Raw genomic sequence first — 17,526 nt, 5'->3', positions numbered from 1 at the left:
TCAGTTTGCAGATAAAATAATCTATAAATGTGCTGATTCAGCTCTGAAGCAGCTTCTTCTCACACAATATTCAAACAATACAATAATAAAGATCCGCAAAGTTACTGAAGTTACCAAATAAATGTAGTGGAGAGGAAAAATAAAGTACCTGAAAATGTTACTTTGGTTGTGATGATTTTCATTTTTACTGCAAATTAATATCAGTCTCCTTGATGTCTAATAACCAGTATAGGTCCTGGAAAAGCCTCGTGGGTCGAGCTGCACATTAACCATCAGACCGATCACACAAACGTTCACAGCTGAGAATCTGCTGACACAATCACTTCTGGTTGTTTCCTGCTCAAATAATCAAAGTGGAGTCGAGTCGGCGGCGTCGCTCATCATTTTACAGTTTTATTTGAAAGAAAACAACAAACATAAATAAACACAGAGACGAGAACACGTCGGAGCAGAAGTGACGTCTTCGTGCGTCTCAGCTGTTGCTCCTGAAACTTACAGTGAGACGACAGACGGAGCTGAAGGACTTTAATCAGCTGAGCGATCAATTAACCAGCAGAATAAGAGCTGAAGACATCAGTTCATCAGGTGTCTCAGTCTGGACGTTTTATTGGCTGAACAATAAACAGAAAAACAATCAAACATTAAAAATTATCTTCAGTCCTGGTTTCTGCTCCGTCTCCATGGTAACTGAATCAAGTGTATTAATTAGTCTCTGCAGCGAAAAACTAAACGTGAACAAAAAGCAGAATCATTCATATCAGCATCAATCAATCGTTTTTATAAATATGGACATGAATCATTCTTCTGCTCCAGCTGTGACATCATCACGTGGTGTGACATCATCACGTCCTGGTGAAGCTGAAACGTCCATCTTCTCTGTTCGTCTGTACATTTATACATCTTTACAGGTTTTTATTTCCCATCAGCCCCGGTGGTTACGCAGCGCCTCCTCCGTCTCCTCCTCCTCCTCCTCCACCCGGTCCTCCTCGAGTTCTCAGCTCGTGCCAAAGTTTAACAAAAGGTTCTCGGTTCTTCCAGATCAACTCGTGCCCGAACATGATGTACCAGCTGGAGGAGAGAGGAACAGAGAGCATGATGGGAGATGATGTCAGAAACACGTCTCTCATCTCAAAGAAGAAATCAGATAAAAAAACACAAAAACAGATTTAAACTTCAACTGAAACACGACAGGATACGTTCATGTCTGGGTGATTCTGGCGCCCCCTGTGGCCCCCGGAGGAACTTCAGCCTGTCGCGTGTCAGATGTTTTAAATCAAAAATAAACGTCTGAGCGGCTGCTGCGATTGGTCGAATGGGCGACTTACACTCCGAACAAGGCTCCTCCTAAATGAGCAGCGTGGTCGAAAAACTTCCATCCCAACACCAGACCGGTCGTATCCATGGCGATGATGGCCTTCAGAGCCTGGAGAGAGGAGAAAAGATGGTTCACGATGAAACCAACAGGTTTTATTTTTCACTTTAATTCAGACACATGAATCCTGACGACACGACAGAAGACTTCTTACGTTGGCAGCACTGAAGGTGAACATGGGGAGGAAGATGATGGACAGTTTGGCTTCTGGCATTTTGGTGCAGACGGCTGCCAGGATGGTCATGATGGCTCCAGACTGAAACACACAAACAGCTCAGAGGAAACTCTGATTGTGTTTCTGCTTTAATGTGAAGCAACATGTCACCTGTGAGGCTCAGGTTGATTCTCTGATATCAATTTATGGGGCGGGTGAACTGTTCCTTTAAAGACAGTGGAGTTGGTACTTACGGCTCCCAGAGACGGACCGAACCTTCCTGTGGCCGTCTTACAAACATAGCTGACGAACGTAGAAACGACACCTGAACAGACACGAGAGACAAACATCAGCCACTGAGAGGACCAATCAAATCAGGCTACGAGCCCGCGGACGGCCCGGTGCGTACCTGCAGACAGGTAGACGGCCAGGAACTGCTCTCTGCCCAGCATGGAGACGGCGCTGGTGGAGAAGCTCCAGAGGACGTACATGTTGGCCGCCATGTGGAAGAAGGAGAAGTGGCTGAAGGTGGAGAGAAGCATCGGAGAGCACAGAGTCTCTGCAGGACGACAGGAGACAGAGATGGACGTTAAAGCTCGACATCAACAGACGACAGTCAGAAGTTTAACTCGTCTGTGAGACAGAGGAGACTCACTGGAGGACGGGTCGGCTGCAAAGTATCTGATCATGGAGCGCTGCAGAGACGGGACTCTCCAGCAGAGGAACACCAGAGCGTTAGCAGCAATGATCCCTGGGAAAAAAGCAGGAAGAGAGAAGTTTGTCTGAATCGTTCGGAGCCGCAGCTGAAACGTCTCTGAGTCTGGATGCTGTTTGAGTTTCTCTTCACAGTTCAGACATTTAAAGTTCAGCTGGTTGATGCAAAGACTTCAGCAGTGTTTTCTCTCCCAGTCTGAGGACGACTGATGAAGAGCACGTCGCTGGTTTGGAGGTCGTCCTCAGAGAACTTTATGTTTCTGGTGGTCAGTTTTTTATCGGTATTTACAAGAAACAGAGACAGGAAGTGGTTATAAAAGAGATTCAAGAGAACAAAACAAAGACTTAGCTGACGTTACTCGTGTCAATACGAATACGTGTTCAATAAAAATAATGCAGTTTAACACAATATGGACCATAACTGTTACTGTTGTTATTATTAACATGCTGGTGTTTAAACAGGTGGAAGAGTTAGAACCAGAAACTACCACCAGCAGGTGCTGATCACAGCTGAGCGCTGAGTATTGATCGTTTAACGTGTGTGTGTGTGTGTGTGTGTGCGTGTGTGTGTGTGTGCGCGCTCTCACCCGTGACCGTCCTCTGACCCTCACTCAAGCTGTGCCACCATTGGTTAATCTGAAACACAAACAGCCAATCAGAGATCAGACTGTGAGCGCGATCAGAACATGCATCCAACAGAGTAAACATGAACACAGAGCGCTCAGAGCTGATGTTCTGGTGCGGACTGGGATCAGGTCCGGTCCGTCAGACCTCACCTGATCGACAGGTAAGGTTTATGACCCGGTTGTTATGGCAACAGAAACAGGTGAGTGAGCAGCGTTGGGTCACTTTAAAATGAATTCATGTAGTAAATCCAAGTATCAGAATATTAAAGTGATGTAACCTGATTACTTTCCATTACGTCTGGATTACCTCGATACTCAACATGCAAATTAAGAGAAAAGAGAAAAATAAATGACTTTTATTTCCTCTGAAAGACGAGTGTGTCTTCTGTCAGTAATCCCCTTTTCTACTGAGTGTATCTGTAATCTAATTACATCTTTTTTCAGTTACTTTAGGGGATTACAGTTACCTTATTTGGTATCCTAATTACAGTAATCCCATTACATGTCTCTGTTGCTCCTGGGCCTGATCCTGAGTGTGCAGGTGTGTCAGAGCCTGGTTCTGACGTGGAGCCGGATCTAAACTGTTGGACCAGGTGTTTGTCTCTCACCTCTTTACGGACGTCTCCTCGTTTCTGAGGTCGCAGCTTCTCCAGCCAATCGGCTCGGATCTCGTCAAAGTAGCTCTGGACTCTGGACTTGAGCGACTCGTACTGCCAGATGGCCGCCGAGCCGAAGGAGCAGCCTGTAAACTGACATGGCGTTAACACCTGTCCGTGACATCACTGATGACATCATCTCAAACGTCACCTACCCCCACGGTGAAGACGAGCGGTCGGAGGAGGCGGCCGAAGGCGCGAGGGGAGCTGGGCGGAGCCTGCTGCTCCAGGTGGGGGGCGGCGGTCCGACGGGGCGCGGCCGCCTCAGAGTGCTGCGTGTGGGCGGGGCCCGGCTCCTCCTCCGCCCGCCTGGACTCCGGCTTCCTGCCGGCTTTCCTGAAGCCGCATCTCTGCTGGAGGCTGTGAGGCCACCTGGTGGACAGACAGGGAAGTTCAACAACATCCTGCGGCTCAGAGCGGCTGCTGGTTTATAACAGGTGTTGTTTCCTGTGTTTATCATCTGGTTTTAACACTTTTATCTGACTGTTTCAGAAAGAGACAAAAGATGGGAACAACCCCCAAGTGAATTTCAACATTTTGAAAAGCTGAACATCTGCACGGCAACAGTCACAATAATAATCTGTTGCAGGAGCGACTCGCTGCTCTCTGCAGTGAGGTGGATAATAACATGTGCTTATGTCTGTAAGTGCATCGAAAATAAGCCGAAGTAAGGTGGAAAATATCAACATATTGAAAATCTGCAAAAATGTAACATCATACATCTCTGAAAGTTTCTCCTCACAACAAATGACAAAAAATGCACAGTTTTTGAATGGAGACTGGTTTGAGGAGAACTGATCCTGTTAAATGTGTAAAGGTTTTAACTTATTTTAAAACATGCTCCTCATGGAGTTACATGTGTTTTAGTACAGAAATGTGTTCCACTGACATAAATTAAGGCTTTAAAGTGTTTTTTTTGTGTGTAAAAGTTTTATCGGCTGACATCACAAACAGGAGCTGAAACAGTTCAACTGAAGATCAATATTTTATCTTGTTTAAATATAAAAAATGATAAAATATTTAGAGGAAGCTGAAGTTTAAATTAATAACTCATGAAGATGAATCAAACTGGAACAAGTTCAACATTCAAACACACAAACAGACAGGAGTTAGCTCTGTTAGCTCTGTTAGCTCTGTTAGCTCCCCGGCTAACGTTAGCCGCTAACACCGGTTATAAATAACCGTCCTTGGGAGCTAACAGAGCTAACGGAGCTAACTCCGAGCAGCGGAGCTCGGTCCGTCTGTCAGCCGGGACCAGCCGCCTCCCTCCGGCGGTGCTGACTGACCTGCCTCCCCTCGCGGAGCTCCGTGAAACCTCTGCCCCGGTCAGTCTGAGCAGGACGGTGCAGCTCCTCCACGCCATGGCGGAGCCCGGTGACCCGGCGGACCGACCCCGGCGGGACGATCATGTCCGGGTCAGCGCGGAGCTCCGGGAGCCGAGCGGAGGGGTAACAGCGCCTCCCGGTGGCCAGAGGCCGCCACTGCACCCTGGAATAACACACGCGAGTGACGTCAGCGTCGAAAACACCATCCGACACTTCCGTCGGGGACTTTCAAAGTAAAATAAAAGTGAACGTAAATCAACTATTTTACCTTAAAATTATAATTTCAAGTTTTTTTTTTTTTTTTTTTTTTTTTTACGCATTTGAAGTAAATTAAAGAATATTTATAATTTTTTTACCTACAAAATAACAATTAAACATTATAAAAGCCTTAAAGTAGCTTCTAGTTTCAATAATACTTCTAACAAATAATAATAATAATAATAATAATAATATAAAATAAGTATTTTCTTTTCTCTTTCTTTCTGATAACTGAAGTGAAGTAATAAATTAAAATCTGCATTATTTTCATAATTTTTCATTAACATAGCTTTACAAATAGTGAGGCTACAAATGTTACTGTATCTTTCCTTCATACACCCCCCATACTGTGTATCTGTCCCATGTTCATTACAATATCAAAGTTATTTAATATTACTTTTAATTATTTATTTTTCCTTGGTATCCAGTCATTCTGATGCACCCATACACTGTTTTTGTTTTGTTATTCCTCTTTTATTAATCAAAATTTTAATTAAAAAAAAGTTCGCAAAATAAAAATTAATCCTATTTAATAGTATTTGGTGGATGGTTATGTATATTTTGGTATTTGGTCAAACCAATTCAAGGAGCATAACAAGTGATACATTATTATTATTGTTGTAAATTTATGATCATATCCTGTAATTATTTCATTATTCCACAATTTCAGGTTGCTTTTCTTGTGCCAGAGTAATTTACTGATTTTATATATATGTTGTATATTATATGTCTTTGTTAATGTCGCTCTGCTTATTTCATATTCTCTTTTATGGTGACAGGAGGATAAGAAATGTTTTAAAACTGCTGTCTTTGTTAATTAATGTATGATTTTTTTTTAAATCACATATTCTATGTTATTTTATTTTGAAGGCGGCGAGCAGCGGAAGTGCGGCGTGTGTTTCCGGTGGTTGTGTTTGGTGTGGTCCGCCTCGGCTCGGCTCGGCTCGGCTCGGACCGGACCAGCAGCAGCAGCAGCAGCAGCCGTAGTGAACCTGTGAGTGACCGGAGGAAGATGGCGGCCCCTGCTCTCCCCGGCCGGGCCGGCTCGGCGGGCAGCCTCGGGAACAGCCCCACCGCGGCCGGCAGGCTGCCGCACGGCGGAGGAGGCGTCGGGCCCGAGCTCGACTTCAGGTCCGCGGCTCGGATGGAGGATCTGAACCGGCTCATCCAGGAGTTCAGCAAGCACGACCAGCGGGAGTACGACGACCAGCGGGCGCTGGAGATCCACACGGCCAAGGACTTCATCTTCTCCATGCTGGGTGAGGGCGCGCACACGCACGCACACACACACACACACACACACACACACACACACACACACACACACGCACACACACACACACACACGCACACACACACACACACACACACACACACACACCGAGGCTTCACCGTGTTTTTCCAGCCGGCAGCAGGAGGCTGATGGCGGCAGGATGTCCGCCCTCAGCCTCCTGCTTCAGCTGCCGTCAGGCTGGTGGAGGGTGGCGGGCAGCAGCGGGCCGGCAGGTGTGTCAGCGGGTGGAGGTGAGGAGGCCGCTCCACCTGTCGGCTCAGGTGAGCTGCAGACCTGCTCCACCTGCTGAGAGCATCACTGTGATGCGTTCAAGGCCCCCACAGAACAAACGTTTCCTCCCGACATGTTGCAGTTTGTTGAACAAACAATATATAGTGATAAAGTGACGTCATCACACAGCTTCACTGTCTTTAAAGGGACAGTCAGGCTCAGCCATCATCTCCTCCTGATGATATAAAGTCAGGCTCAGCCAGCATCTCCTCCTGATGATATAAAGTCAGGCTCAGCCATCATCTCCTCCTGATGATATAAAGTCAGGCTCAGCCATCATCTCCTCCTGATGATATAAAGTCAGGCTCAGCCATCATCTCCTCCTGATGATATAAAGTCAGGCTCAGCCATCATCTCCTCCTGATGATATAAAGTCAGGCTCAGCCATCATCTCCTCCTGATGATATAAAGTCAGGCTCAGCCATCATCTCCTCCTGATGATATAAAGTCAGGCTCAGCCATCGTCTCCTCCTGATGATATAAAGTCAGGCTCAGCCATCATAAGTCAGGCTCAGCCATCATCTCCTCCTGATGATATAAAGTCAGGCTCAGCCATCATCTCCTCCTGATGATATAAAGTCAGGCTCAGCCATCATCTCCTGATGATATAAAGTCAGGCTCAGCCATCATCTCCTCCTGATGATATAAAGTCAGGCTCAGCCATCATCTCCTGATGATATAAAGTCAGGCTCAGCCATCATCTCCTCCTGATGATATAAAGTCAGGCTCAGCCATCGTCTCCTCCTGATGATATAAAGTCAGGCTCAGCCATCATCTCCTCCTGATGATATAAAGTCAGGCTCAGCCATCGTCTCCTCCTGATGATATAAAGTCAGGCTCAGCCATCATCTCCTCCTGATGATATAAAGTCAGGCTCAGCCATCATCTCCTCCTGATGATATAAAGTCAGGCTCAGCCATCATCTCCTCCTGATGATATAAAGTCAGGCTCAGCCATCATCTCCTCCTGATGATATAAAGTCAGGCTCAGCCATCATCTCCTCCTGATGATATAAAGTCAGGCTCAGCCATCATCTCCTCCTGATGATATAAAGTCAGGCTCAGCCATCATCTCCTCCTGATGATATAAAGTCAGGCTCAGCCATCATCTCCTCCTGATGATATAAAGTCAGGCTCAGCCATCATCTCCTCCTGATGATATAAAGTCAGGCTCAGCCATCATCTCCTCCTGATGATATAAAGTCAGGCTCAGCCATCATCTCCTCCTGATGATATAAAGTCAGGCTCAGCCATCATTCTGCTGAACAGCTGAAGCAGCTGGAGATGATTTAAAACAGAAAAACAACCATTTTTTAAAAATGCTCCAAAACTCCATAAAAACTTTGCAGAATCAGCTGTTAGCACTTCCTGTTAGCAGTGAACCTGTGGATGTACAGACGACTCTCACTGGATCACTGTGAGACTGAGAAAACTCTAAAACATGATGTTTCTCAGGCAGGTTCTGCACATGTGAGGAGCGTCTGTTTTCTGCTAAACAACTGAAGCAGCTGGAGACTCGATTTAAAATGTAAAACAACATCAGACGGCTCCATACAGCTCGCCTGGTGAAATGCACGTCTGCAGAAGAGATCAATAATCGATCAATTCGTCGACTGATCGTCTCTTGTAGAAATATAACGTCCACAGAGCTCCGGACTGCGAACATGTGGTCGCTTCTAGTGTGACTGAATCTCTATAACTCGAAGCACCTGTGCGACGTGCAAATACGTCCCCCTGTGACTTTGTTTTTTAAAATAAGTTTATTTTGTTCAGTACACTTAGAAAAATAATGGTTCTTCAATGAGCCCTCACCAGGTGGAGAACCCTTTATTTAGTGGATGGTTCTGTATGTACTTGATCAGAATCAGAATCAGAATCAGAATACTTTATTAATCCCGGGGAAGTTGTTTTTGTTCCAGATGCTCTGTGCAAAGTAGAAATAGAAATATAGCATGAATGGAAACAAGAGATAAAGATATAAATAAAATGTATGTGGTTCTGTAAAGAAATAAAGGTTCTTCGTTGCTACTGGAGTTAACTGGTGGGGGTAAAGCCTGGAAGTAAGACTGCAACTAACTGTTATTTTCATGATCGATTGATTCAAAAACTAAATAAAAAATGAAGCATGAAGTTACAGAGAGCTGGTGAGGAGCTCCGGTGCTGCTTAGTTAGTCCAGAGTCCTGATCCATGTTACGGTACAAACATATCTACCAGGTGATTGGCTAACGCGGCGTCTTGTTGAGTGATGTCATCAGAGTGTGAGAGGATTTCAGACGGAGCGCACAAAGTGACTTTTGAATGACTGTGAAACGCCCGATGTTAAGATAAATCATCTCTACCTGGGGAAGGTGGTTCTGGCTGCTCAGTTATTTTGGCGTCCACATCGTGCTCAGAGCGTCTGCAGCGGCAGGCGGCGGTCCAGAGAGACGGCGCCTGTTTCTGAACCATCTCAAGTTGAAAATCTCTCAACTTTTCAGAAAGGCGCCTCCACTGTACCAGCAGGTTCTCATCGAAGTGAATGAGGAAGCTGTGTTTTCTCCCGCGGTGCTGATGCCTCGTGGACTAAACTCAAGGACAAAGTCGTCTGTGCACAGTAAACACAAAGTTAACATGATGAGGATGCAGTAAATTCCTCTGCCGGGATGAGGATGTAAACGCACCACTACACCTCACATCAAACACCATCCTCATTTAAGTCTCACATTAGTCATGGCGGACTCCTCCAGCTGAGTGTCCTGACGGAGTGAGGTCACTCCTCCGCTTTCACTAAACTTTATTAGCAGCATCGATGCTTCTGTTAATCTGTGATGTGAGAGGAAACGCGCAGGATGTGAAAACACTTCCTGTCAGAGTTTCATCAGGATGCTGGATCTCCTCCAGGACCTGGATTAAAATACACCAGAACACAACATCCTGAAACAAACACTCGGTCCATCTGTCCGAGCTGCACGCTTCAAATTAGTCACTACATTTCTTAAACACTGTCCGTCTGCAGCAGAGCAGAACGTTCCTCTTCTTTCAAACACAAGTCGGATTTTCTTGAAACTCAGCCGTCATGTTGTTGGACAGATGTGGACAGATGTGTCCGGTCCTGTCACATCTCTGCACAGGAACAGTTTCCAAAATGTCCAGACGTGTTCGAGTCACGTAGCAAATATTTTTCCTGTCAGGCTGCAGACTGCTCAGTGACACTTTCCCTGAGAACACGTCATGTTGTCAGTTTAACAGCTGAATAATCTGATTTTCTGTGGCGTCGTTTTACTCAAAAAAACAAATTAAAGCCACTAATGGAAACTGGTGATTCACGGGAAAGGAGAGCAGAGTGAGTCGATGCATGATCGTTTATCTGACGCTCTGCTGCTGAAGTCCACTCCACTTCTGAACCAGAACCTCTTGTGTTTCCTCTGCTGCTGTCCACTGTGATCAACATTAGAGCCGGCGCCGGTTGTCCTGAATAACATTTCTGGGGCCTTGAAGCTTCAGGGAGAATTACCTGCAAATATCTGAAGCCTCAACAAGCTGTCGTACTTTCCTCCTTTCCTGTTATTGTAATTATGAGTCTAAGAGGAGGCGAGGACAGGAGAGGAGACATCAGTCAGTGTCTAGACGGGCCAGTGTTTGTGAGAGCGTAGGGAGGGTCGAGCTCATATTCATCACAGGACTGCATCCGTGCATGCGCCTGGTTTTATGTGGGCTCGTTTTCAGACTAATTAAACACCAAAGACGTCTCAGTTTGCTGCCTCTGTTTCGATGCAGCCAACGACTCTCCAAATCCATGATTCCTCTTCACATTAAATTCTGTTTCAGCTCTGACGGCTCTGCAAATGTTAGACTGTCACATCTGGATCAGTAAAGATGATCATTGGTTTTATCATTTACATTTTCAAACTCAACACACAACACAACAACAGCTCGACATTATCCTGGTGTCTTCATGACAAGTTCGAATAATATTCACCAAAAATAAAACGACAAACAGCAGCTTTTGTTACAAAGTTCAGTTTCACAAATCTGTGCAGAGTGAACCCTCTTCACAAACAAATCAATAAAGGATCTCTGATAAAGAAAATAAATGTCCAGTTTCCTCTGGTACCAGTCAGCTGATCGACATCATCACACAGGCGAAGAGTCTGGAAGTGATGCTGCTAAGCTAGCTGCAGGCAAATGCTAAGCTAACTTTGTTGTCTTTAAAGTATTTTTAAATTCTTTTTTATTTCTAATTTTGCACCAAATGTGCTCATTTTTTATTTAAAATTGACAAACAGATTGTGGAGCGGTTGATTGGTGGTGAAATATGAGGATTTGAGCCGGGACATGGATCGGTGAAATCAACAGTTTTGCTAGCAGCTAGCAGGAGAATGAATCGAGGTTGATGGACGAACAATGACACGTTGCCCTCGCTTCCACATGAGAAACATCTCACAGTGAGAGGAGAGAAACTTCTAACCTGACTCTTACTTTTGTTTGTCACATGTACTTTTTATCTACATGAAAAGAAGCCGAAAAAGAGGGAAACACAAGTTTACCAACTTGATAAACAAACCAACAGTCGGGTTGAACGTCCCTTAAAAGTTGTTAAGAGTCACTTAACACTTTTCTGCTCTAACTTCTCTCATTCAGAGCTGTGAGACGGTTCCCTCAAACTTAAACTGCATCTGTAAAATGCTATTCTGCAGAACTGATGTACTGTAGCACTCTGCAGAGGGATTTCTATAGAGGTATAGAGTCCAGTCAGAACGAAACCATAGTAAAAACATCACTTGATTATTTTATTGTGCCAAATCTTTTCTGTACAAAGGTGCTGCAGTAATAGATTACTGTGCAGGTGAAGGTCAGCTCAGATGGAGAGTTAACACAGTCGCTACAAATAGTTTCAAATCTTTCAGTCTGTGAGAAACAGTGAAAGCCACCAAACAAACGCTGTCTGTCCGCTACAGCACAGGAATGCAGTCGTCAGCCAGGAAGTGTGTGTGTCTTTTCACTTTTAGTTCAGCAGAGAAAAACCAGTCCAGAACAATCCAGTCCAACTGTTGGTGTGTTGAGTGAACTCATTAAACTGTCCAGTCTGATGCAGTCCTGAAATGACCCAAACACGACCCAGAAACTGACCCAAACCCGTTTATGAATCATTTTCCAAAACAAGAGATCCTGAGAGATCTGAAAGGGGACATACTGACACCGATACAGACCGTGTTGGACCTGAACAGACCCAAACAAAGAGAGAACAGCAACACTGTCATCAGCATGAAGCTCCACCAGCTAACAAGCAGTAGAAGAAGTCGTAGTCCTAAACTTCACAGTTCACACACCACTGTTGCTTCGATTAGTGAAAACAGTTCAAATCTTTTGTTTATTCAGTGGGTCAGTCAGAACACGCTACACTAGCTCTGGTTTTAAAAAAATGACAGTCATGAGTGATTTTAGTTCGTCCTTGGTCACAATCATCCCGCCCCCAGCCTCTGACGGAAGTGGTTGTTGAAGGGCAAAAAACTGGTTCCAGAGCACATTTTCTCCTGTGATGATGATGATGATGATGATGATGATGATGATGATGGCGATAAACCACCTGATCAGAGCTGATGGTCACCTACCAACTCTACCAGACCTGCGATGACTCGTACAAATGTGACGAACATAATCTCTCCCTACAAACGTAGACCCCCCGCTTCTGATGAAGTAAAGGTGTGGGAGAAGGAGGTTTTAAATAGTTTGAAGCAGACTGATGTGTCAGCACGATAAGACAATACTGTGTCCACATTTTCATTGATGAGTCAGTTCTTTATCTAATTGTGTCTTTCCTCCTCTTGTCTCACAGGAATGGTCCAGAAGTTGGACCAGAAGCTCCCGGTGGCCAACGAGTACCTCCTCCTGTCAGGAGGTGTTCGGGAGGGTGTGGTGGACATGGACTTGGACGAGCTGAGCGTCTACGCTCGTGGCACAGACTACGACATGGACTTCACCCTGCTGGTCCCCGCGCTGAAACTCCATGACCGCAACCAGCCGGTGACCCTGGACATGAGGCACTCAGCCCTGGGCCACTCCTGGCTCAGTCTTCGCCTTTTCGACGAAGTAACTATCAACAAGTGGAAGGACTGCTGCACCATCGTCGACCACATCAACGGGACCACCAACTACTTCTTCTCTCCGACACTGGTGGCCGACTGGTTCTACCAGTCCATCTCCCTGGTGCTGCTGGAGGTGCAGAAGAAGCCTCAGAGAGGGATGCCGAGAGTGGAGAAGGTGGAGAGGAACGGCACCATCATCTCCGTCATCCTGGGTGTCGGGAGCAGCCGGATGCTTTACGACATTGTCCCTGTGGTGTCATTTAAAGGCTGGCCGGCTGTTGCTCAGAGCTGGCTGATGGAGAACCACTTCTGGGATGGGAAGATCACTGAGGAGGAGGTGATCAGCGGCTTCTACCTCGTCCCTGCCTGCTCCTACAAAGGCCGCAAGGAGAACGAGTGGCGCCTGTCATTCGCTCGCAGTGAGGTGCAGCTGAAGAAGTGCATCTCGTCCAGCCTGATGCAGGCGTACCAGGCCTGTAAAGCCATCATCATCAAGCTGTTGTCCCGCCCCAAAGCCATCAGCCCCTACCACCTCCGCAGCATCATGCTGTGGGCTTGTGACCGCCTCCCTGCCAACTATCTGTCACAGGACGACTTCTCCGCCCACTTCCTGCTGGGCTTGATCGATGACCTGCAGCACTGCCTCGTCAACAAGATGTGTCCCAATTATTTCATTCCCCAGTGCAACATGCTGGAGCACCTGTCGGACGAGACGGCCATGCTGCACGCCCGCAAACTCTCCTCGGTGCGCTCCGACCCGGCCGAACACCTCCGCACTACCATCGAGCACGCCAAGGCTGCCAACAGGCTGACTGTGGACCTGCAGTGGCGCGGCAGCGCCAACAACCTGCCGTCGCCGCAGTCTGACGCTGGCGGAGAGAATCAGCCGGACGACCGGCTGGCCAAGAAGCTTCAGCAGCTTGTCACAGAGAATCCTGGGAAATCCATCTCAGTCTTTATCAACCCGGATGATGTCACGCGGCCGCACTTCCGTATCGATGACAAGTTCTTCTGAGACTGAGACCTCCTCCTCCTCCTCCTCCTCCTCCTCCTCCTGCTCCTCTCTGCCTTTCTTCTCCTCGCCCGGTGCCCCGCCTCCTCTGAAACTTTATTTTTTACATTTTTTATGTTTCTCTGCCACAGAGTGAAGTGAGGTGATCGTCTAGTTGTGTCTGCCACAGTTTTTTATTTTTTTATTTTTATTTTTCTATTCCCTCTCCCTCTTCCCTCCTCTTTCACTGTGTGCCCTGTGTTTTTTACCTGCTGAATGCCTTTTAAATAGACAGCTGAATAGCAGCAGGTTGTTTTTAAAACTGAAGGATGAGGCGAGAATCCACCTTCAGATGGATTTCCTGTTGTTATGTTACGGTAGTTTAATTATCAGGGATCCTGGAAATGAGACGAAACTAACAACTCCTGAAAACGTCACAGAGGCTTGTTGAAGTATATTTTGGCCACTAAAACTCAGCTGATGTCACGAAAATGACACTACATATTCAGTAGAAAATGAGATGTTTGAGACACGCTCAGGAGTTGTCTCGTACACAAGTCTCAGACTCGGGAGTAAAGACGACAGAGTTCTGTGTGAAGGTGGATTTTGTCCCTCTGAGGAATGTCTTAGTCCCGCCGGGGATGATGGTACTAATGTCTTAGAAACTAACTGTAAATAGAAGAAAACTGACTGAACACTGATGTGTGTAGACAGACAGAGATAACCAGAGACTGGTGATGATGATGATGATGATGATGATGATGATGATTTGTGGACTACTTTTCGTCTAATTTTGCACAGAATGTAAAAAAACACCACTTTTCCTCTCGATGGTGGACGTCGTGTTCGTCCTGACTCTCAACTGATGTATCATATCAGTAGACGGTGACGCTGCTGAAGGATGGTCAGACTGCACAGTGTTTATTAACCGGTGGAACAGCAGAAGTACACGGTGATATTGCAGTAATACTTCATCAGAGAGAAGACTGGTCCTAACACAGCTTCACATGATGGAAGTTGATTCAGAGACGTTGATCCGACATTATTCTGTCTTTTAAGAACGTCACAGTGAGCAGCATCACCGTGTCCTCCGGCCCGTCTTCTCCACAGTTTAACACTCAGGTTAATGTGCTGCATTGTGACCACCGTCAGTTATAAAGTGTCACAGAATATTCCTTTAGACATGATCTCACTGCATCTCTCCACTGTTTCCTGTCACTTTGTTTTATTTTGATCAGAAGTGATTGCACGTTTCGATAAGCTCCACCGTGTCTGTACGACCTCTTGTTTCATTACCTGACTGAGATTTTGTTTCCGCTGCTTTCTGTGTTTTTATGTGTCGAGGGTCCAACTCTCCGTCAATACAACCAGCTCAGTGTGGGATTATGACCCGGTCTGTCAGAGTCCTGGTATCAACATCAGTGATCTGATGGACAGCTCGAGGACACCCACTGGGATCCGATCGCTCGGACCACATTCAGAGGTGGTTCGGGCCGCAGGTGACCACATTCATTTAGCAGTGCACACACTCATGTCCTGCAGGACACTACTGACCTGACTCCTCTGAAACAAGAGGAGGAACAAGAAGCAACAAGAATCCCTGAACTGATTTTAAGAGTTGCTTCATGAGGAGAAACTGAACAAACTTTGTGAAACAGCTACGACAAATTCTGAATCATTGGTGCATTCTTGTAAATTCAGCATTAAATGTGATACATGAAGCCAACTATTAACCACAATTTAACCAGACTCCCTTAACAAATCAGCTAATTTTAGGAGTTGTTGAGTAGCATAAAACTTTATAACGTAGTGAAACTCTGTCTCTGACAGACTCTGAATCATTGTCTCCTTCTTGTAAATTCAGCATTAAATGAAAACAGTAAGTTGTGTGTTTCCTTGTAAAAAGTGTCAGTTTGTGGCAGCATGGCTGCACCAGCCTGTCTGCTTCTGTGTCTAAAGTGCTAAAGTCTGACCTGCCAACATTTAGCAGCTGTTTGAACACACTGTTTACACTGATTTCACCATTTACACTCAATTTATGAAAGAAGAAACATTTTATTGATCTAAACATGTCACATTTTACAGATACACTAAACAGTAACCAGTATAGGCGACTTCTTTGTCCCCAGACTCCCTTAACAAATGTGTCAGTTTAGTGAGTTGTTGAGTTGGAGACACTTTATAAACTGTGTGAAACTCTGTCTCTGACTGATTCTGACTTATTTGTTCCTTCTTGTAAATTCAGCAAATGTTCTACATGAACTTCTCTCTGTCTTTGTCCTGAGCTGGTTGTCTTCGTCCTGAGCTGGTTGTATTGGAGACGATGTCCCAGTTTTTGATTCCTTTGTTTTTGACTGTCCAGAACATTTCCAGAAAAATGCCAAAAAACCTGCAGACATCTGACCGGTAATGTGTCCATATCCTCATCCTCAAGTGCAATTAGTGAAAAAACACACACCACAAGTACACACTCACACACACACACTCACACTCACACACTTACAATACATACACATCATGTAGCATCAAGACTAAAAGACACTACAGCTCGTTAAAACTGGTTTTAATGAAGACAAACACTGAACCAACACTAACACACACACACACACACACACACACACACACACACACACTCACTCACTCAGAGGTATCACACCATCAAAGTGCCACACACACTCCTGCTCGGTGGAAATGTAATCAGTGTGTTGTTCTTCTGAGCTCCATGACCTTTGACCTTACTCCTCTCTCTGTTTGTTCAGAACCTTTGGACTCTGTTTGTTCAGAACCTTTGGACTGTGAGTTGTTATTTTCTCTCTGTATCTTGCTGCTCTGCTTTATTCTGATGATGAATTTCTTTATGCAACGTTGACTTGGATGGTTTAACCCTTCAGATGGCAGCTCCTCCCCGTCTATGAAGGATCTCCACTTTATCTCACTGTACAGTAGAGTCATCATAAAGTCCTTTAACCAGAAACTCTCGACTTTGTTCTCAGTCACTTACTGTAAATCTGCTCTAATAATTTCGGCTTTTGGTGGAAAGAATTTATCAGACTAAGTACCAGACACTGTTTACACCCAAAGGTTCCTTCAGCCTGTTGTTGTCCCGAGAAGACGAGGCCAGTTAGTCCACTTGCGTCAGAAGTAGTGCTGTCAGATGATTAAAATATTTAATCACGATTAATCATATTAACGTCATAGTTAACTCACAATTAATCGCAATTAATGGCACATTTGTATCTATTCTAAATGTCCCTGATTCCTTTTTGTCCCATTATTTGTTCTCATTTTAATGCTCTTATCAACATGGAAAAGTGGATTGACTTGCTTTATGCAAATGTTTTTTTTAATTGAAAAACAACATTGGCAAACAGGGCGATACAAAATAAAGTGCACATGTCAGGTGAACTAGGACTATGACGAGGAGAATTGGCATCAGCTGTGTGCTTTGCCATCAAGTGGTATTTCAGACTGGACGTGCTGCGATGAGCTCGGTTCACAACGACAGAAGACACAGATCACTTTGGTCTCGTCAGTGGAGCCATTTGGCAACTGTTTAAAAGTAAACTTACATTCAGGATCTGATTGGCATCCATTTCGCCATCTCGCGCTCGCCATCCACTCAAAACGTAACGTGCCTGCTACTCTTTGGCCGGCTCGCGAGCCCAAACGACGTGCCTGTTATTTTGCTTCCGGTCTAGCCAGATCCGGTGTGGTGTTGTAGTTTTTCTAACGTTACTAGTTGTTGCAACAGCGTGTGAAAAAAACGACACAGTTTGCTCGGCCAAAAAGAGCGTTAATCTC

At 45.4% G+C, this 17,526-nt stretch overlaps 2 protein-coding genes across 2 annotated transcripts; one reads left to right on the top strand and one right to left on the bottom strand.

Annotated features, from left to right (window-relative positions):
• Nucleotides 1–372: 372 nt before the first annotated feature.
• parlb (presenilin associated, rhomboid-like b) lies at nucleotides 373–5,145 on the bottom strand. The gene is made up of 10 exons (XM_073492581.1): nucleotides 4,809–5,145; nucleotides 3,678–3,894; nucleotides 3,475–3,615; nucleotides 2,828–2,876; nucleotides 2,182–2,277; nucleotides 1,936–2,085; nucleotides 1,781–1,851; nucleotides 1,527–1,628; nucleotides 1,326–1,423; nucleotides 373–1,068 (listed from the first exon to the last, which is right to left on the bottom strand). The coding sequence occupies exons 1-10, from the start codon at nucleotides 4,883–4,885 to the stop codon at nucleotides 936–938; spliced, it is 1,134 nt and encodes a 377-aa protein (XP_073348682.1). The 5' UTR covers nucleotides 4,886–5,145; the 3' UTR covers nucleotides 373–935.
• LOC141017810 (nucleotidyltransferase MB21D2) lies at nucleotides 3,895–16,699 on the top strand. The gene is made up of 3 exons (XM_073492569.1): nucleotides 3,895–3,959; nucleotides 5,976–6,364; nucleotides 12,485–16,699. Exons 2-3 carry the CDS (start codon nucleotides 6,118–6,120, stop codon nucleotides 13,747–13,749), a joined length of 1,512 nt encoding a protein of 503 aa, XP_073348670.1. The 5' UTR covers nucleotides 3,895–3,959; nucleotides 5,976–6,117; the 3' UTR covers nucleotides 13,750–16,699.
• Nucleotides 16,700–17,526: the final 827 nt, after the last annotated feature.

This window comes from Pagrus major, chromosome 2 (assembly GCF_040436345.1).
Source record: "Pagrus major chromosome 2, Pma_NU_1.0".
NCBI lineage: Eukaryota > Metazoa > Chordata > Actinopteri > Spariformes > Sparidae > Pagrus > Pagrus major.
The sequence above is the reverse complement of the archived record's forward strand: the minus strand, read 5'-3'. Positions and strand labels throughout refer to the sequence as shown.

Bases quoted from the DNA above. Each gene is read 5' to 3' on its own strand.
- parlb (XM_073492581.1), bottom strand. From the start codon at position 4,885: ATGGCGTGGAGGAGCTGCACCGTCCTGCTCAGACTGACCGGGGCAGAG. The intron at 1,629-1,780 runs GTAAGTACCAAC...TGTGTGTTTCAG, and splicing joins TCGGTCCGTCTCTGGGAGCC to TCTGGAGCCATCATGACCAT. The intron at 1,069-1,325 runs GTAAGTCGCCCA...TCTCTCCTCCAG, and splicing joins GGAGGAGCCTTGTTCGGAGT to CTGGTACATCATGTTCGGGC.
- LOC141017810 (XM_073492569.1), top strand. From the start codon at position 6,118: ATGGCGGCCCCTGCTCTCCCCGGCCGGGCCGGCTCGGCGGGCAGCCTC. The intron at 6,365-12,484 runs GTGAGGGCGCGC...CTTGTCTCACAG, and splicing joins CTTCATCTTCTCCATGCTGG to GAATGGTCCAGAAGTTGGAC.